This window comes from Thunnus thynnus, chromosome 21, assembly GCF_963924715.1.
Source record: "Thunnus thynnus chromosome 21, fThuThy2.1, whole genome shotgun sequence".
NCBI lineage: Eukaryota > Metazoa > Chordata > Actinopteri > Scombriformes > Scombridae > Thunnus > Thunnus thynnus.
In genome coordinates, this window is record NC_089537.1 from 11,062,062 (window position 1) to 11,083,461 (window position 21,400).

The window sequence follows — 21,400 nt, forward strand, 5'->3', positions numbered from 1 at the left end:
AGCACCAGAATTGCTTTGTTCACGGAGTACAATGAACGTAGAAGGAAACAGCCTTCATTAATTTGTGTTGACAGATTTTAAGACAGTTACACAATACAGGATTGACAAACTCAGTGCAAACAAGGACATTTAGTGCAGGCAAGACTGACAGTGAACCAGTAAAACATAAACACACTACAAGTGTTAACCACAGACTTGCTCCAGAATGATCCAGTAATGTAGCAGTTCAGTGAAGCAGAGGATTCAACTCTAGACAACACACTGAGGTTCTGGGACTCAAGTACTCCAGCAATTTAGTATTGTACTTCCATAAAATTGGGGAATTGCAAGAAACAGGTTAATAAATAATAATGAGAATATCAATTTTATCATGATCTTACAGATAAGCTTTTCATGAAAATCCCAGCCTGCTTGACATGATTAATGTAGTGTTTGACACATACAGTATGTGCACAATACCATTTGCTTGCCTTCCGTTTGTTTTATCTTCCCTCTGTAGGTAACATAAGTAATGTCTTGTAAGCCCATGTGAACTGGGCACCATTGACACTTCATAAAAATATATTTATTCATGCATATTCATGAAATAACGGTCAAAATGTGACCAGCAGAGGCAGAAATAGACTTACTTTTTAGACCCTAATATGGGTGAATCTCTAAAAACAGTCCTACATTTCCCATAATGCAATCTTTTGTTAGATCATCTTTACCTGGTAAAGACCCACATCTTTGAGTTTATAATGCGTTTATAATGTTTTCTGCTAAAAATATGTCGTCTTCAAGTCTGAGATAAGATACTGGAGTGATGTCACTTGAGTAGGTTGAGACTTGACAGTTATATCACTGTTTTTACACACTGCGTTTTACTCCTTGTAACTAATAAATACTAGGGGTGTCCCTTGTGTGCAGATGTCAGCGCAAGTAAAGTGACAATAAGCAACTGAGGCAAAAAACACAGATGTGTAAAGCAGCTGTAGTCATCTGACAGTTTGTTCATTCGTTCGAGTCTGAAAACTTCATCAGCTGTTCAGCTCTTCAGTCTGGTTCCAACATGTGGCATTGAATTGTATTTTTATCTTTTTAAAGTCATTTACAGACCACTAGAGAAATGCGTTCATTATAATTATTGCCTCTCTTAATTAGTACTGTAAATTAAAGTATATATATTTTTGATTAACATCAACAAGTTCCTTGTTGGTTTGCCTCCGTCCTAGAAGACTAAATCTGTCAATGCTCATCTGTACTGACATATAAAAATGCCACCACTAATTAGTCAGATCTAGTTTGAAAAAAAAAATCATCCATTTAAAGTCATAATTATTTCTACAGATTTCACTATTTGGTTTCTGCTGTCCCCATATCTGGACTGAGGGGGGTTTGTCTTAAATATGGAGGAATAGGAGTCAGGGATTACCAGCTAATTAGTGTAACTGTGTCACTGGATTAATTAATTCAGAACATTTACATATTTTCTAATTGTCTCACAAAGCTAATTGGCATCAGGGTGCCACTGTTGTAATACTAAGGATTCTTGAAGTTTGTTTGCTTGCAGCAAAAACCAGTATGTCAACCTTCTGCACGTTGTTGTTGTTTCTCTATCAGGTGTTTACAAATGCATGAACAATGAGAAGGATTTTGAATAAAATGTAGAAAGGCATTAGAATTCAAAACCCATTCATCTGAGCATGCATCCGATGCACTTGTTATATTGTAAGTCATGACACTATTTAAACTCTGTATAATACTGTTGAGAAATTTGAATTTTTTTAAAATCTAAAATATATAATAAAGTGTTGAATCACCTTGAATCACTGATTAAAGTCTGGTTACTTAATGATTTATAGACATTTGTCTTAGGGGAAAAATATTATTGTTATTTGTGTTATGCTTATATTTTTTTCCACACATAGTTTATTTATGAATTCAATTAGGACTTTACTTTCAAAAAAGACAAGAAGGGTTAACATGACAGTTCTGATTTCTAAATATGTGTTACCTTTTTGTTTTTTAACAAATCCTGCAGTATGTGAAACACATTATCTTCTTTTAGTTATGTTTAAAATCCTCTCCAAAACAATGGCGTTCCTCAGAAAATATAATAGAGTGTGCCAAAGAAAAAGAAGAATTACTTATTCTGGTCCTGACAGATTGCTATATGAATCTCAAGTAACTAGAATGTGCTTTTCCTGAGGAAAATGCATGTGATTGCTGCTAGCTGATAACTGCAGCTACTGCCATCTGCTGCAGCTATTTCTCAGTATTGTAGAGCTACTTACAGGTGAGATTGTATAAAAATGAGAAATGAAACAGTATGCAGCAAGTGAGTCACATGCATATCTGTCTTCATCATGGTTTGAATGGTTTTAATGTTGATCAGAGAGAAAACTATCTGACTCCTCTAACACAATGTTTACAAAGACACATAATAGCCTCAATCATGTAAATTGTCCAGACAAAAGGTTTTCTAGACCACTGCAATGCATGCTGGGAAGTATATTCAAATAAGCTAACATTGCTTCTAAACAACTGAATTTGAAGAGAGGAGACAAGGTGACAAGGAGGGGGGGTTGTGTGTGTTTGTACATGTCAGTATGTAGTGTGTCTTTCTATGTTTTGTTTCGGTGTGTGTGTGTGTGTGTGTGTGTGTGTGTGTGTGTGTGTGTGTGTGTGTGTGTGGCAGTTTTGAATTGTGAATGAAACCTGAAGCCACCAAAGATTTGAATGTATTTACAGCTAAAAGAGAGGGAGAGAGAGAGAATCTCAATCAGCAGATCATCATCATAGGAAAGCTGACCATGAAGACAGTGCTTAAACCACTGAGCCAGACGACTATCCCTGACATGTTATGAAAAAGTTCCCATTTTGTTGAGGAGAAATTGATTTGCCCAAAACTAAAGCTTGTAGCCCAGAGATTTGTACATCATTAGTGGCAGCAGGATTAGCTGAGAATGAGGATATATCATATCTGTACACAGTGTTTGAGGGAAGAGACAATCTGTAAGTTTAAGAAACAGGAGGGACCACCTGTAGTTTATATTGCAGTCAATGAGCTGGACAGTGTGCTCCCTATCAATTAAGGTTTAGATTACAAAAACTGTTATTCTGTATGGGAAATATAAGGTGTTTCTTTCAAACCATGTCTCACTTTCTTAACATTTTAAATGAAGATGCTAAACATTTGTACAAAATTAGAAAGTAATCAAAAAAAAAAAAAAAAAAAAAACAGCACAGAGCTCATTCACGTAATTAAACTTAAATTTCAGTCATTTAAAAAGTACTTAAACAAGTAGTGCAATCTGTCTGAACACAACTAAAGACATAAAACATTACAAAAGTATTAACATGCTCCTCTAATGCAACTTGTAACCTAACTGTCCAAGTTAAGTGTGTATTTATAAGGGTTTGTAGTGAGTGAGCAAGTGAATGACTGAGAAAGTGACTGAGTGACCAAGAATAACTCAGTGAGTAACTGAAAAATGTAGCTAAGAGACTGATTGTGTGGGTGGATGAGAGGGTTTACTGACATATATGAAGTCCCACTCAAAAGTCCATTAGTTTCCTTAGTAGACTCAACACACACGAACTGAGTGTGTTCAGAGAGGGTGTGAAAAAATGTTTTATTTATTAAGATAATAATGATAATAAAAATAAAAACAATAATAATAATGCTTAATTTATATAACATCCATTCTTCAGTGTTGCATCCCTAAAAGGAGTAAATTAGGGATATTGCTGTAAATTGCTGATGTGTTTCATACTGTAGTACTAAATCCACTAGTACTTAGGCATGAAAGAAAACGATTTCATCAGTTACAAAGTGGTACACACTACTACACAGACAGCAATGGGACATCATCTAAATATAATTAAGTCATTTGGAGACGTTGGCATATAAGACTAAGTAAACTGAAACTCACCATGTAATTTGGAGCATCACAATCACAAGTCGTGCTCCACCCTCAGGAAAGGTGACTTGTCACTGCAACAAGACATTATTTTAGCAACAGTACAGATGTAGCTAGTTGCAAGACTGATTTCAAAACTTAATTGAAGTCCATTGCTTTTCGCATTTAATCGGAATAAAATTCATTTCAAGAAAACAATTTGAGCAAAAACTCCAAATCATCAAGGTTGGTTAATAAGTCAGAAAGAACCTCAAAGAATAGATCTCAGGCTTAATATAAAAATATATACAAGTAAACTAGCTTATTTTGTTTGTTGTGATCAGATGGCATGTTAGCAAATCATTATCATGACAGAAGAAAGGGCATATAGCACAATTCAAATTGATTGAGTTGAAATGTTTTGTATTTTGCCCATGCTACCAAGCAAAGAAAAAAGGAACTCACCTATTGATTTGATCCAAGCAGACCTTGGCACCTTTGCCAACATTTTACAGTTGTAGAGAGCTGCTGCTGCTGCTGCTGTAAGCTGCTGCTCCAGCAACAATTGTTTAAATCTTGTAGTGTCACCTACCTATTATATTTAAGAGATATGGCAGTTAATAAGTAGCATGATGGTGTTTTATTAATGGCCACAAGGTGGCGCTATTGGTGCCCTGCTTCAATATGTCTGCACATTCTCATGAGAACTTGTGTACCAAGTTTAATTTCATTATAGACAAAAGATTTGTAGAATATCATATTATATTGTTACTGTAGCGCCCCTGTGGCCAGAATTGTATCAGAAGTTACACACTTGTGCAGTGCAGCTGTAAGTATAACAATCCAAATTTGGTTGCTATCAAATTCAGCATTGACGAGTTATGGCCCATCAAGTGCATCAGGCCATGTCTTCAAAATATTGGTAACCAATTACAGACAAACGGTAAGTGTTACCCAAAAACAAACTCATAATCTTTGTTTGAGGTCATCTAAATATGGTATGTACTAAGTTTGGTGAAGATTAGAGGAAATATGTGCCAGAAGAAGCAAAAAAATGTGTTCACCAAAAAACCCCAAACGGTGGAAAAATCCTACTGGCAAAAATGGGCGTGGCCTATAACAGTCAAATCAACTTCATCCAAGGAACACACTCTGCAAATATGGTTTTACTACGTCTCACAGTTCATGAGTTATCAGCCCAAATGTAAAACATAATAAGTGACCATATGGTGGCGCTATTGGTAGTATGTTTTAATATGTTAAGCATTTCCACATGGGACACCTGCCCACTTTAGCACCGTTGAGATTCCAACTTTCAAACTGAGATGGATCATTTCCTCCCATAGGCTGTCATTATAAAATTGAATATTTTTTAAAAATGAGATAAAATCACTGTAGTATTATAGAAAAAAGAAAAGTAATAGCATACATCTCCTGAAGAAGATGCATGTTTCGGCACTTAAACAAAGTTTCTAAAAGAAACATATATCTGCAAAACTTTCTGGCCTTTTACAATTGTTTGCTGTTTTATTGTAAAATAAAGTTTTACCTGTGAGGAAACATTGCCAGAGTGTCAAGGAAGGTGATAAGAGACAGACTGAGACTTGTTGAATGACCAAAAAGGGTGATGTATTCTGACCAGTTTATCCAAAAAACAGGTTTCTCCAAAAAGGAAATGAAATCAAGCAACTAAAACTTATCTTATTACTGATATACTGACATCCTCTTTCATTTCTGCTCAAACCAACAACTCTCCCATTAAATAGGCCCTCCAATCTATATAGGCAGAACCATATTTCTAGCAGGGGGTCCCTTCCCTTATATCAACAACTGGTATATGACAGGTTGACATATCAGTTAACATTGTTTACACACACATCAACCACAGCATAGTCCTTACCAACATAAATACAAAACCAAACATTTAACTAAATAAAATAAAATTGATAAAATAAATTGGTCTAACCCATGACATCACTGGTGATGTCAGCGAGAGCTTAAAATCAGGAAGTGCTTTCAGTGCCTTCCCTTTTGTCTCCTGAAAGCATGATGAGTATTGTAAGTTACAACCCAAGCTAATCTGTAACTCAAGAAACTCAGGACTTAAATCAATAAACAATAAATGACCTTAAGTACTTGTCTGTCTTGATTAAATCATAAATGCAGATGTAAATGTAACAAAACAACGCTAAACACAACAAAACCAAGGATATTATGTGACAACAATGCAACACTAGATGTTAAATTGGCTAAATAAACAAATGACAACTATGGAAAAAATACAAAGTGTAATGAGGACTAAATGATGTGGTCTCACCCACTTTTTCTGAGCCTCTAAAAACTATTCACACAAAACAATCCTAGAACTACTTTCCTCTTCTGATCTTAAGAATTTATATATGTGATACTCAAATAGTCAAAACATTTTTTTAAACCAGGAATAATTCAGCTAAATAGTTTGGTTGTGGATATAAACAGCTTGACTGAACGGGTAAATATTGAACTGTGTTACTATTGAACATACTGTATGTTTGTATAGTAAATCCTTCATATATTTTAAGTTAACTTATATCTGTTGTCATTTATGTTTCCTCCTAGGCTCAACGTGAGCGCTGAGGTTCCTTGAGCTTCAAAGAAATCTCAGTATGATGTATGCTGAAATAGTGATGGTGCTTCAATGTTTAATTTTATTAGCCATGTACTCGAGGGTTCCCCCAGCGCTACTACTCCAGTGACTGGTTGCCTCATCTGAAGTGGATACTGGCCATTAACTTGAAACATTTATAGATGAGGGATTTCAGTTCTTCAGTTGTTGCAGGCAAACATTTTCAGTTTCACATCTATTTTGAACACCAAATAAATTAAATTGCTAATAACTTTAAACTTGGGCTGCAACTGACGATTATTTTCTAGATTAATAAATTCATTGTTTAGTTTATTAAAAAATTAAACAAAATTTAAACAAAAATTAGAGTTCTAGTGTCATTTGAAGAAGCCCAAGGTAACTTCTTCAAATGTCTTGTTTGGTCTGACCAACAGTCCCAAATCAAAAGATGTTCAACTCACAGTGATATCAGATAGAGAAAAGCAGAAAATCTGCATATTTGAGAAGCTGGAACTAGCACATTTTTGGCAGTTTTCTTTAAAAAAAAAAAAAAAAACATTGAAACAACTATCAATTATCAAAATATAATTGCTGATTAATTTTCTTTCAATCAACTTAAAGATTAATGAACTAAACATAATAGCTCTACTTCAAACCCTGCCCATATTACATTTTTGATGTTTCTACATGGCTGTTGTTTTGTAAACTAATAAAAAGTTTATATTCATGTCTATTTGTGCACATCTAGGACTAAAGAGGACTAAATCACCTGACTCACCAGAAAGCAGCTACTGTATTGGTAAGTCAAATAAATAGCTATATTTTGTGTTTAAAAAGTCACTTAAGCATTTCATTGTGAAGTTCTTGTTAACTGGAATGAGGAGGAATTACAACTGTAACACAAAGTATTTCACATTTTTGGTTAAATCTGTTCCCGCAGGATCAAACTGACAACTGAGTGACGCTGCCCTTTCTACAGCAATCTTAGGTATGTTTCAAATTAGATTTTCTCTGCATCAGGAGTAGTGTATTTGTATTGAATTTTTCAAGAATATGTAGACGCAATGCTTTTTATACTGAGCTATTACCAGACTGAAAGTGTGTCTGAGCCTGGTTAAGATCAAAATGGTCTGTATTAGTGTGGGCAGGTTGCTGCAGGTAGTGGTGAGATGATGAAATATGATACAAAAAGTCCAGTTTGAGGGATAGATCCATGTATATTGAGACTAATCAGATGTCAAAACACTGCATAGCACTTTGTAATACTGCAAGTCAGTATTTTACAACCGTGGCAAGTTTGTAAAGTCTGGAAACATGACAGAAAACATTTAGAAACATATAATTTTGCCAACGTTATTTTGTAGAATATAATTATATAGTATATAATAACATAATAATAATAATAATAATAATGTAATATAGAGAATTGTGCTGCTAATGGAATTATATTATATCATTATCGTTATTATACCATATTATTTCCATAAACATACAGTTCCAGTAGTAAGGGCAAAGTAAGGGTGAGTATTAAGTGTTGTCATTCATCTTTACAGGCTGTCAACAATTTTTAGAAGTGTTCTGGGTTCTTTAATAATTGTTGCCTCTAAAATAAATCCGGCCATTACATTTTAGTTTTCATTTTTCATTTTAATTTAATTACTCATGAGATTAGGGCTGCAACTAACAGTGTTTTTTTTTTAGTATCAATTATTCTGCCGATTATTTTCTGTAATCAATCAATTGTTTGATCTATAAAATGTCAGAAAAATGACGATCACAATTTCTAAAGCCCAAGGTAATGTCCTCAGGTTGTTTGTTTGTCAGACCAACAGTCTAAACCCCCAACTATTTAATTTGCTACCATCAAAGACAAAGATAAGCAGCAAAAACTCACAAATTGAAGCTGTAACGAGGGAATGTTTGAAATTATTGCCTAAAAGTAACTGAAAACACACAATAGATTATCAAAATAGTTGCTTATTCATTTTCCTATAATCAACTTATCATTTAATTTCTATGTAAAATGTGCCTTTCCTGTTTTCAGCCTGATGTTGGAAATGCATGTCAGTCTGAAATAATTGGTTGCTCATGTGGAAAAATACTGTAGTTTCTACAAGAGATGTTTCAGTCTCTGATAATGATTGTTAGCGCCTTTGAAAAGTGTTTGAAGGAAGAGTTTAAGAAACAGGAGGAACCACCTGCAGTTTGTATTGCAGTCAATGAGAGCCTGCTCCCTATCAGTTAAGGTTTAGATTGCAAAAACTGTTACTTCTATGGGAAATATATTTACATTTTGAGAGAGAGGAGGCTTGTGGCAACATTATGAGGTATGATATGTGCTTGGAGAGTTAAAACTATGGGAGTGAGATGCATTTTGAATTTGTTTTCTGGTCTAAAATACCTAATGCTCTCCCTTCTGCCTGATCATATCACACCATGATGAGATCTGAAAACTGCTGTAAAAACCCTCACTTTGGACTTAAATTGCTCAAAATGTTCAAAAGGTATCACAACACAGAGCACAACTTTGAATATTGAAAGTCTGCTGAACGTTTTAAAGTTTGAACAGGGTCTGTAGGCCAACGTACGTCCGAGCACGAGAGTTTCTAAGTTCCAAAGAGTTTCCAACTTTCCAACCGAGGTCTATCATTCCTCCCATAGACTGCCATTATAAATTTTAATCTTTTAAAAATGTATATAAAATCACTGGAATATGCTAGAAAACACACATTGTGGAAACATGCTCAACATGTTAGAATAGGAACCGTGTTTTTAGCTGTAAGCATGTCAGAAACACAACGGAATAAAATAATAAAGAGATCAAAGAACAAAGGATAGGAGTCTCTTGACGAGTATTCAGTTGTTAAGAAGAAACGTTTATCAGTCAATTTAAAATATTTTCCAATCAAACAGTCCTTTAGTCTATCTGATGAAGCATATATTCTGCTCTATATTTTAAATTAAAACGTGTAAAAGCACTAAAGCTGGGGTCACGAGGTCATGTTTATGCATTTAATCAATGCATTTAAACCTCAACTTGTATTGATTACCTCCACCAACCCCTCTGTTTGTTGATTCCAAACGACTGAAGACCACTCATTAAAACGTTAGTTATAATTGATGCTCGCCTGCGTAGCCGAGCATGCCTCAATATTCCAAGCTAATTTAGCTGTACCCTGCAGAGTGAGGAGGGCTTGAGTGGGAGGACAACTTGGCATAAGGTAAGACTTCTTTTTCCAAACCAATCTCTTTTCTCTGCATAATTATATGAATTAAATTAATTGGGAAGGCACATTTGCATATCTAGGTTATTTCTCTTACTGAGAAAAAGGCCTTTGGAGAGTATAGAAACAATTAAAAGGCTGCCAGACAGTAAAACACCTCCATTTCTCCCTTCACGTCTGCCATTTCCTCCAGTGTTTTGCTCCGGGGAGGATTTGGTCTCAGTACTCTAGAGGAAAGACGTGATAACATCACAGTGCAATATGTGCAGGAGTCACATCCATGAAGCAATTTAATGGACTTTGCAGCCACCTTTAAAACACACTACCCATGATATCTTTAAATTAGTTACTCTGAACACTTGCAGGTATTTATTTAAAAAAAAAAAAAAACGTGTTTTGCCGGGGAGGGGATAGTTGAAAATAAGTTCTAATGGAAATTTGATTGGACTTGTTCAATCTGATACTGTCTTGCAAATGGTGTGTGGGGAATCTCATTTTCTGCTCCTGACAAGTTTTCCCACCTTCATTGTAAGAATATTGGGCCCAATCTGGTGTGAAGCCATTGCTAATTTTAATCACCTAAGCTGATGCATTATGTTGTCAGGGTTGAAAGACTACTAGAATATCTTACTCAACTGGAAGTTACTTTATACCAGAGTTAGGATTACTTGTGTTGAAACCTATTCCCATAAAAGCCCAGAAAATATGTTTACTTATGATATTTCACTGTAAAAGGGCCAATGTCGCATTATGACTGTGATAATTTGAGTATGTGAGTGCAGTCTTCCGATTTATCCCTTTCCTATTTTAATCCAGTAATGTGTTCACCATTACTTCTTATATCTGGAGCAGCAATTAAAGATTATTTTCATTATCAATTAACTTATTATTAGATTATTTCAATCTACCAATTAAAATGTCAAAATGCCCATCACAGTTTCCCAGAGCCCTGGATTACCTTGAATATTTTGGGAGTTTTTTTTATTCACATTTAAAATGCTGAAAACAGTGAATGTTTGCCGTTGTTACTTAAAAATGCCTTAAAATAGTGTTTCAGCTCCAATTAAAACAAAACTTTCATATATTCTCTTATGAGCGGAAAAAGAAGTTTAAATGAAACTTCAATGGAAAATCATAATGACTGAGCCGCAACATCCTCACTGCAGGAAGATCTGTAATTCCCACATTTCCACAAGTATAATATGTCAAAATCTATGTTTTTGGAAACAGAATTACTGATTTTAGTACATACACCAAACAAAATTACAGTGATATGGTTTGTAATGAGAGATTTTCCACTCCCGTGTACTCTAGCTCTGCCTCTTTCAGTAACGACCCTGAAAGCAAATCACTTCTGCATTATGAAGTCAGAGATAATAACCTTCTGCAGAAATGTCTCCAAATGAGGCAGTCAAATAAATTGCCCATGTGAGTTTATCACAGACATCCACCTACTACAGAAGCCATTTTTTGCAATCTAATGTCTGTAAACGCCAAGATAACACTTTATCAACAGCACGGAAAAGCATTATGGTTTCCATGCAGTTTGTTGTGAATGAATCAATTATTGTCAATCTAAAAATTCAAAAAGATGTCTGAGATACTGTTTCTGCATCTTACTGTAGAAATATGTGGAAATAAGAGGAAAAAGACAATTTAGTATTCAATTTGCAGTCTGCAGATGGAAACCAATTTGCTCAGCTGTGTGGTCAACATGTCCATCCCTGGACACATTCATTGTATCCCTATTGTCTTTTTTTTCCCCCTGCTGCTTTCATCTGCGGTTTCATCAGTTCTATTCAGCTGAACGTCCTCATCAAAGGTCGTGCTGCTCTTCCCCACAGCCAACGGTTGTGTTTGATATTCCATTCTTTAAGCCACATCAAGAAAGAGGGCACTTATAAACTTGAGCATGTGTGATTATCTGTGCCTGCCGTACCACGTCATAGACACAGTGAGACACACAAAGAGGGAATGGGAGAGGGTATAGGGGGTTTAAATGAACTTTTTTTGGTCATTAATTCAGAAAATTTCATCATAACAAGTAAAAAGAAAAAAAGATTTGATGGTTTGGTTGTATTTCTGTAACCCTACTCTTGTTCAGCTTATGTTAAGGTTAAAGTGTGCATTAGGATTTGATACTTTTGAACAGAAATCAAATAACTTGGCCAAAAAAACACATAAATAGTTTGTGCCTCACTGGATAATTTTCGTTTTGTTTGTTTTGGATCACTTGGGTCTTTGTTACCAATAAAATTTGGTTTTCAATCTTGAATTCAGAGACCTTCTGTCAAAGGGCTTGAGCCACTGTGCCATCTTCTGGTAGAACAGAGCTCTTCTTGTCATTTCAGTTTATCAGTGTGGTGTGAATATATGCTGCCCTCCTTTGGTGATTAATGTAAGGTGCACATGTGCAAATGATTACTCCTCGTATATTTATGTAAGGTGTCAGTTATAGTAACAGTAAAACAAATGACCACTGCGTGATACAGACATTTATTTATTTGAGATGGTTCCCACACCTTCTCAAACATCAAATTCAAGGACTTTTTAAGGACTTTCCTGGCCCAATTCCCTCAAATTCAAGGACCCACCATGGCGTAGTTTGAGTCATAGATCAAGGTTAATTACTGTTATAACACAGAATTTTAATAATGAGAACTAGCAGGCTTTACAGAATCTCACAGACTATGTGGTCTCTGGCCTTCTCCAACACAGCCAAACAATATTCTATTATTGCACAAAATATATGAATTCAAGCACTTTCAATGACCCATGTCTATTAATGTCAACTTTCAAAAACTTTAAAGGCCTTGATTTTTTCCCCCCTCAAATTCACAAACTTTCAAGGATTTCAAGAAACTGTGGGAACCCAGATTTGATTGTTTTGCTGTTACCAGATGAACTTGAAAGCTTTCCTGATGATGTCAGTTCTGCAGTTTTTGTTGGCTCCTGCCTTCAGGTTGGCACACTGTCTGGCAGCTCTCAGATGTCACATAGGGCTCCATGGCAGGAGGTTTGTACAGACATATAGACATCAAATGGACTGAGCTCATGATGGTCATCATTAGCATAAGAAATCCTGGAGATAATAAAAACCATGGTGAGCTTTCACAAATATGACACCTAAATGTACATTTACTACTCTTGGGTAAAATCTTACCACAATAGACTGTGTTTGCAGCAAAGTCATGAATGCGATAGCTTCTGGTGAACATTGCACCCAGGCCCAGAATGAGAATGGCGTACACGGTGAATGTGTAGCGCATGTACTTGGTGAACAGGAAGCTCTGCATGATGAACCTGAGGGGAGTAGCATGCATTTTCAAACATTTCTTTCAAATAAAATCTTTCCATAAAGTTAAAAATACATAGAGGGCATTCCTTTAAATCTCCAGTCTTACCAGGTTAGAGTGCACAAGAGGACTACGGTGAGGACAATGGTGCTGACCAGTGGGTCCTGTAGACCAGCTTTGTACTTGAGCATGATGCCAAGACCCACGTCAGCTTTCAAGAGAGTCCACCAGGCAAATAGTGCCAACCCATTCTGTGTCTGCAACAAATGATAAAACATACACATCTAAAATTGACAAGAATTTGAGGAAGCTTTCTTTTTTTTTTACCTCTCATCTTTCCTGATGATTACCAAATGCAATTGAGCTTTTACTGCAGTGATTATTAGGTAAAAAAGTAGCCTCACCAGGTAACGAATCCACCCGATCTCATCAGGGTTGTTGATGGCTAGCCAGGCTTTGCACTCGTTGAGGTTGTAGTAGGACATGTAGAGCATGTAGAAGCTGAGGGCTGGTAGAAACCATGTCAGCATGACCGCTCCAAATACATTGCTATAGAAAGCCAAAACAAATTTGATCACTTGTGCACATATTTCTTTGTGTGTGTGTGTGTGTAACTATGTGTTTGCTGTAGTTGTGCATGCTACAAGAACAACTCACTGTTCATCCCACATAATGATAATGTAGGTTCTTGCAATGTTAATCATGACCCACATCAGATAAAAGACTGGAGAGTGGATTTCCGGATTGCATGACACAGGACCGAGGACATTTCTACAGATGGAACAAAGACAGAGTCAACTGTGATCACATACAGCACCTTGGGTTACCACAGAAGCTCTGGTAAAACACACTTTATTCTGGCATTGTATTACATTTTAAAGACTACATCCTTGCTACCTTTTACAAAGTCCGACCATTGCATGCGTGAGCCAAGCCATTGACCAAATGTCAGTCAAAATCCAGTTACTCTCTGACCACCAGTCCATAGTCACCTCCAGGGGGAAGGTCTCAGACACATTCCTGGATGAGGTCTTAAACAGAGCTGTAACCACAGGTAATACATCAACAATCAAGGTGTAAAGATTGTAAGAGGTGTGTGTGTGTGTGTGTGTGTGTGTCTTTTCTGTATGGCCTTAACTTCATTGGCATCCATCCAGGCCAATCTAATAGCTTGCAAAAAGTACATAATTTATAATGATTGGCAAGGCAAAGGTTGTTCAGTAAGAATTACAGTAAACAGTAAAGTTGAATCGTGCTTGCTGAAAGTAAGCTTTCAATGTAGTGACTTTTCAGGTAAAATGAAAAAAGTCATTTTATTCTTTTAAAGTATATGATCTAGATCTGTTTGTCATTCTAACACACACACAGTGATATATCACTATGAGCATAGCACCAGTTTATCAAAACCTTGAGAGCTTGAGATTCTATCATCTCCGGCTCTCAGTACAGCATCTGTTATCATTGTATGATTTAAAATTTTCAGTAGACGTCATGTCACTTACCGTTGGGCACGGTGCTGTCCTTTGCCAGACTACAGAAGACTATTGAGCACAGCTGAGTAATGACAGCCAGGGCAACGCATACAGCATGTGTCATTACATGGTCACTCTTTTTCGCTGCGAGGAGAAACATCTGGATTCTCGCCATAGTGTCTGACTACAGCTCTAAACGCTGTCAGGCACAACAACTGCCACCACAATCTAACATTTTGGACTTTGGATTGCTGCATGTACTGTTTTATGGCATCTCTGTGATTACATGTTCAATGCCCTGTAAGCCTGGTAATTATGATCCAGTGATGATATTACAAGTCATGTGAGTATATGTAATAGAGCAAGAGAAGGGTTTTACCATCCAGAATAAAGTGTTTTTGACTGTGTAAACAACATTACTTTTCACAGGGATAAATTGGAGATGTCGAGCCGATTAATGAATTAGACAATCCACAAAAAAATCAACAATTTTGACAGCTGATTTTAGTTATTAATCAAGCAAAAATGTCAAACAATATTTGTTTCTAGCTCAACAATTAATTTTGCTTATTATTCCTTCCCTTGGATGTTGAAGCTTCACTGTGCAGAATGATGTATGTGCAAAGTCTGACAATCCCCTTCATCTGCTGAAGGGGGGAAGTTTCTCTGTGCTCACCTTAAATCTCAGTTTCAGGCATGTACTTATGAGCATGATTTGTAACAACATTTATTTATCACAACTAGTTTGGAGCCTTCATGGTCCAATATGCAACTTACACAAGTGTGATGTGGAAACTTGAAGACTCCAGTGTCCAGCAGTTAAACTTTTGAAATGAACATTAGATTTTCAATGAAGGATAAGAAAGAGATTTTCGTTTTAAGAATTTTAACAACGTAAATTAACTTTTTCTGTGGAAAAATATTAGATGCAAATCATTATTCAGAGCATATATGTTTAGTCTAGAGGGGATGTCTAAGGGGATTTCTATAAGATTGTAAATTCAATATCTTTGGAGTTTGGACTTTTGGTCAGACAAAACAAGTAAATTAAACTTTTTCTGACATTTTATAGACTAAATGATTTTTGTCCTTTCAATGAATCAAAGAAATACCATAACTTTATTGTCATTTTTTTATTTATTTCTTTTTTTTAAGCTGTACATTGAATTTTTCTATCAGGTTAGTAATGCAAAGTGTTTTAGTATTTTTAAAATATAATTGCAGTATTTACACATTCATTGTAGTATATCCATAGTAAATTTCAACTCAACTAACTGACATTGCCATTCTGAAAAATACTGCTGAAAAGACAAAAAAACAAAAAAACAAAAAAAAAAACACCAGGGAAAATCTGCCCTGCACAAATACACACTTGAGTCTTACAAAATCATTTTTTACCCACCTGTAAGAATAGGCTATTTTATACTAACATTCATTCATAGAAAGATTTTTTTCTGCGTCAAGGAAATTTCTACTGGTGACATAAAGGGTCCACTGTCATTGTAAAATGGCCGTTTGTGGTGTTTCCATGTGACCAGGGCAATGCGAGCCACAAACAAAATGCAGGAAATAAGCAGGATCACAGCTGCAGAGAAAAGACAAGATCAAATATCTTTATAAATCAATAACCAGTGTACAGAGAAATTTAATCAATCACCAAGAAGTAAATTGGAAAATATGTAGGGTGCTAATTTCCCTTAGTTCAGGGTTGAAACAGTACCTGCAAAGATGTAAATGGGACTTTCAGTAGAGCCAGAATTGCTCAGGGTGCCTGTTAACCACAGGATTACCACAGGGTAGATGGTCATGATATAACGCACATGCTCATCTAAGTAGAAGTTTTCTAAGAGAAACCTGGGGAGAAAAAGAAGAAGACAAAACATTTGGGTGCGTTTGCTCAGTGTTGTCTCTTAGAAGAAGGGGAAAAAAAAGCAGTCAAACATCAAAACACAGCAGGGAGTAAGGCTCACCAGGTTAACAGCTCCATTAGAAGTAACAGCATTGACAGCATTGCACAGTCACATCTAGATGTGACTGTCTGATGCTGCAGGTATATCGTCAGGTTCAGTATAGTAGAGAGGTTCCCCCATGTTGCATACACAGCCATTCCATTTTGCACCTGATTTAACATGAGAGAAGACTTGGATAAGCACCACAGATGTCTGTTTAGGCAACATGTGATTACATGTTACATCATAAAGTCAGAAACCATATTGTACACATTGCAGAGTTAAACGATTTTTGTGCTAAAGGCAAGCAGCCAATGCGAAGCTGTACCAGCTTCTATGGTGGCTGGCAATGTCCTAATCCTGAAGCATTTGGCAGCTTCTCTGTAAGCTTCAAATACAGTTTTCTGTACAGGATGTTGGTCTGTTACATGACTTCATCTATCACTACTTCTTCAATGTCAAGTGCAAGGCAAGGAAGGACTGGAAACCAATCTTCTTTTTTTTTGCAATACCCCAGCTGGGCTGCTTCTAGCCTCCTAATCTCAAGGCACAGGCATTTCAGCAAGAATGTACTCTTTAGATATGGGTGATGAAGCAGCCCATAGCTTTGGAGTACTGGCTGACTTCTTTGCCTTACAGAGTGTCAGCAGTGTACAGTGGGACTTAACAAATGGAATGCTATTGACTGATTAATACAATGTGGCTTTAAATACAATACACAGTGGATGAAAAGCTCTGGAGTAGAAGAATTTGAAAAAACAGACTCAAGACTGTCGTACCACATGGAATATCTTGGATTCTAAACTAGCAGTACAATAATATATCTTTGCTTTCCTGTGAAAATCATGCTCCGAAGCTCAAAAATGTAAACTTTTAATGAGCTAAGAACAAGACTTAAGAGTCTACAGCTATGATAATGTCTCTGCTAGGCTGTACTTGCCTTGTACTTAAAGGTGCAGTGTGTAGAATTTAGAGGTTATACAGTTTGTTGCAATCTGCTACCTCACCACTAGATGTCACTAAATCCTACACATGGCACCTTTCAATGCCAATATCAACATGCTAACATGCTCACACTGACAATGCTAGCATGCTGATGTTCAGCAGGTATGTTTACTATGTTCATCTTGTAATTAGCACTAAACACAAAGTACAGCTGAGGGTGATGGAGATGTCAATAGGTTTGCAAGCATTTGGTCGTAAACCAATGTACCGGACAAACTGAAATTTCAATCTGATGATTGCTGTTGCTGAAAAGTTAATGATTCACAGGTTATTACATTTCAACATGAGCAGTGCAGGAATGTTTGTAGCAAATCTCATGGCAATCCACCTTATAGTCATTGAGATATTAAACTGAAAGCCCCAATGTTAACCTTACGGCGGTGCTAGGGGTAAATTTATTGGATACGCTTCATTTTCTTGGAGCCATGAATGGCTGTACAAAATTTTGTGTCAATCCATCAAATAAATGTTGAGATATTTCACTTGACTGTTAGCTTGACTGTTTGCTGTTAAAGCCTACATTTTATAATTACAGGTTTCTGGGAATGGCTTTATAATCTTATACTGTACTCAAACTGTGAGTACTTTGGATTGCCATCTTTTAATGTGCCTGTAGCCCTTCACTCCAAAGAACACCTTTGTTTGCAGAATGTGTGAATTTATTTCTGTTTTTACAAGCTTTTTACTCAGTGTCTGTAAATCAAAGATACTTTCCTTTTTACACCCAAGTGGAGATCTCAAAAAACTAGTATATGATAGGCTGTGATATAGTTTTACCAATATTCTGAAGAGCCAAAGGTCTATGTTGTGATATTTGTTCAGCCAAGCTCCATAGATCTTCAGTCCATGACAGGAGAAAAATATGATCATGTAATTGGTGACTGTCATCAGTGCTGAGGTTATCAGCGCTGGCAGCAACAACCTACACACACACAGAAAATTAGACAATTAAACTGTCATGAATTACAGAGAAACATGTTTGGGCTTCCAACCTGAACTTGCACACTTACTCTCTGTCAAACAGCAGCAACCATGCAACGTTCAAGCAAATATTAATGATAATAGAGACATGAAATCCATAGGGTAGCACTGCAGGAGTGGTATACAGCCAGTCATAAGCGCTCCTGCAGGGAGCAAGGATAATATTATTAAATTCGGGAGGGAAAACACACTGCAACAAACAAATTGTGCCTGTGGGGAAATAATCAGACTCTTTCATACAATGTCAGAGCAATCTGCAAAATGTAAAGAGAATATGACTAAATTGCCTCTGGACTAGGTGGAATGATCTGCTGCATGCAATAATGCGAGAAAATGATATAAAAGCATGAAGAAATAGATACAGTTCTGCTATATGATGCAGCAATTAAGCATTATCTACTTTTTAGAATTATGAATGAATTATGACAAATGGTGCAAGAGCCTACCTTCTACAGAGTCCCACTAAAAAGTATATAAACATGGCAAAAATCCAAACGTACATGAAGTCCCACACAAACAGAGACCACTGAGCAGGAGTTATGGGTGTTTTATACTTGAGTGTCACATCCTCTGTTTTCTGATGGAAAAGACCTGGATTGAGATAAGAACAGTTTGTTATCTATTCAGTTACAATGTTTTACATAAGCTTCAGCTGATTAGAACTATCTGACCAATACTCACCTGATTTATCACCAAATCCTGATAGAGAGTTGAATGTTATTGCAACTAAAAAGACAATCAATCCAAGAAACATGAGCACAACACGGACTGGGTTGTGGTTTACCATGGTGAGGGTCTCAGGGTGAAAGTCCACGAGAGGATACAACAGTCACTTCACACAGCAAAAGAAAGCAACAACAAAAACATTATCCTCTTGATAAAGTAAAAACTGAATCGACATTGAGAATCTTATAAGCAACCTCTTTACATATTTACATACATACGCTCTCAGGCTTTGCTGGTTTTACCACAACAAATGTATTCCAATATCTGCATATGAGAAAAAAGAAATGACAGTACCGTCCCTGTCATAACCTGTCTTGGCATAATATGGCGAGTAATCTCTTTTTATGGACCTTCAGTGAGAATATGTTGACTCCGCCCGCCATAAACAATCTTAGTTGTTAAAAGCAGGGTAAAGAGTAACAACCAGGTTGTGAAAAGAAAATCAGGAAACAATTGTAAGAATGTGACACATAAAGGCAAAACAGAAAGTTTGCTAAATCAGCAAAGTGACATGGAAATAAAAGGTTACAGCTTCAAACAGCCTAATATGTGCATCTTTCGAGTCAGGAAAGCTGGAAACCTCCCTTTCTTTTTGATATTTAGTCAAAGCTATTGTCAAGGCCACAAGTCTCTATCAATCTGTTAATCATTACTCAAATTTACAATATTTATACAAGTTACATGATTTGTCATGAGCATTATTTATCACATTTTCCCAGAAGCTTCACTTCCATATACAGTGCTGCTTGAAAGTTTGTGAACCCTTTAGAATTTGCTCTATTTCTGCATAAATATGACCTAAAACATGATCAGATTTCCATTCAAGTCCTAAAACTAGATAAAGAGACATCAGTTAAACAAATGAGACAAAAACCTTACACTTGTTAATTTATTTATTGTGGAAAATGATCCAATGTTCCCCTAGGATTATCAATTCATTTGGGGAAATTACAGTAAGTTGTTTTAATCAATGGGCCCTACCTTATTTAAGGAAGGAAAATCTGGGTCTTCACTGTCAAACTCTGAGCTTCACAACACAGGTTTGTGGAAGTGTATCATTGCTTAAACAAAGGATATTTCTGAGGATCTTAGAAGACGAGTTGCTGATACTCACCGGGCTGGAAAGCGTAACAAAACCATTTAGAAAGAGTTTGGACTCCACCAGTCGACTGTCAGGTAGATTGTCTACAAATGGAGGATATTCAACACCATTGTTACCCTCCCCAGGAGTGGTCGAACGACAAAGACCACACCAAGAGTAGGCGTGTAATAGTCCGGGAGGCCACAGCGGACCCCAGGGTAACGTCTAGGAAACTAAAGGTCTCTCTTGCAGTGGCTACAGTCAATGGTAATGAGTCCACCATCAGGAGAACATTGAACAATGGTGTGCATGGCAGAGTTGCAAGGAGAAACCATTGATGGAGCTATGAGTTCTGAGTCATACCAGCCAATTCTACAGGAAAATGTCAAGGTATCTGTCTGTGAACTGAAGTTCAACAGAAAGTAGGTCATGCAGTAAGACAACGACCCTAAACACACAAGTCATTCTACCAAAGAATGGTTAAGGCAGAAGAAAGATAATGTTTTTGAGTGGCCGAGTCAAAGTCCTGACCTTAATCCTAAAGAAATGCTGTGGAAGGACCTGAAGCATGTAGTTCATGTTGAGAAGCCCACCAACATACCTGAGTTGAGACTGTTCTATAAGGAGGAATGGGCTAAAAATCCTCCAAGCTGATGTGCAGGGCTGATAAACAGTTACCATAAACATTTAGTTGAAGTTATTGCTGCAAAGGGGGGTCACACCAGTTACTGAAAGCAACTTGTGTCCCACAAATGTGTAAGATTGGATAATTTTCCTCAATAAATAAATGAAAAAAAAAAAGTCTCATTTGTTTAACTGCGTTCCCTTTCTCTAGTTTTAGGACTTTTTTAGGTCACGTTTTAGGTCATATTTATGCAGAAATACAGACAATTCTAAAGGGTTCACAAACTTCCAAGCAGCACTGTATTTCTTTTGTTTTTTGGATTGCAGAAAAAGCAGAAACTGATTTATATATTGATGTATTAATATCGTGTTGACATTAGCCTTGGAAGCCATCTATTGCCCTCTTCTGCTGATTGTGGCTATGCGACTCTTTTCTGTGCAATAATACTGATGGAACTGGACTATTATACACTGTACCTGAATCAAATTCCACCAACTTAACTGTGTAGTCATTGTGATTTGAGTTGAATTATTTAGGAGTTTTACATTTTCT

General features: G+C 36.4%; 2 protein-coding genes across 3 annotated transcripts; both read right to left on the minus strand.

Annotated features, from left to right (window-relative positions):
- Positions 1 to 12,197: 12,197 nt before the first annotated feature.
- On the minus strand, positions 12,198 to 15,446 carry LOC137173606 (uncharacterized). Its single transcript, XM_067578502.1, has 7 exons — positions 14,512 to 15,446; positions 13,907 to 14,051; positions 13,667 to 13,780; positions 13,414 to 13,558; positions 13,118 to 13,266; positions 12,877 to 13,016; positions 12,198 to 12,795 (listed from the first exon to the last, which is right to left on the minus strand). Exons 1-7 carry the CDS (start codon positions 14,654 to 14,656, stop codon positions 12,641 to 12,643), a joined length of 993 nt encoding a protein of 330 aa, XP_067434603.1. The 5' UTR covers positions 14,657 to 15,446; the 3' UTR covers positions 12,198 to 12,640.
- A 186-nt stretch (positions 15,447 to 15,632) lies between these two features.
- Positions 15,633 to 19,466, minus strand: LOC137173607 (uncharacterized). 2 transcript variants are annotated; one of them, XM_067578505.1, is made up of 8 exons: positions 19,361 to 19,466; positions 19,098 to 19,248; positions 18,863 to 19,007; positions 18,446 to 18,559; positions 18,213 to 18,357; positions 16,452 to 16,600; positions 16,202 to 16,335; positions 15,633 to 16,066 (listed from the first exon to the last, which is right to left on the minus strand). In XM_067578505.1, exons 2-8 carry the CDS (start codon positions 19,201 to 19,203, stop codon positions 15,918 to 15,920), a joined length of 942 nt encoding a protein of 313 aa, XP_067434606.1. In that variant the 5' UTR covers positions 19,204 to 19,248; positions 19,361 to 19,466; the 3' UTR covers positions 15,633 to 15,917. The 2 variants fall into 2 exon arrangements, with proteins under 2 accessions (XP_067434606.1, XP_067434605.1); XM_067578504.1 differs by having other exon boundaries at positions 19,357 to 19,461.
- Positions 19,467 to 21,400: the final 1,934 nt, after the last annotated feature.

What these genes read in the sequence shown, in the direction of transcription:
- LOC137173606 (XM_067578502.1), bottom strand. Translation starts at nt 14,656, where the DNA reads ATGGCGAGAATCCAGATGTTTCTCCTCGCAGCGAAAAAGAGTGACCAT. An exon ending in ATCATTATGTGGGATGAACA is followed by an intron (nt 13,559 to 13,666) that starts GTGAGTTGTTCT and finishes GGCTTTCTATAG; the next exon opens with CAATGTATTTGGAGCGGTCA. An exon ending in CTCTTGTGCACTCTAACCTG is followed by an intron (nt 13,017 to 13,117) that starts GTAAGACTGGAG and finishes TACTCCCCTCAG; the next exon opens with GTTCATCATGCAGAGCTTCC.
- LOC137173607 (XM_067578505.1), bottom strand. Translation starts at nt 19,203, where the DNA reads ATGGTAAACCACAACCCAGTCCGTGTTGTGCTCATGTTTCTTGGATTG. An exon ending in AGGATTTGGTGATAAATCAG is followed by an intron (nt 19,008 to 19,097) that starts GTGAGTATTGGT and finishes ATCTCAATCCAG; the next exon opens with GTCTTTTCCATCAGAAAACA. An exon ending in TCCCATTTACATCTTTGCAG is followed by an intron (nt 16,067 to 16,201) that starts GTACTGTTTCAA and finishes TTTTCTCTGCAG; the next exon opens with CTGTGATCCTGCTTATTTCC.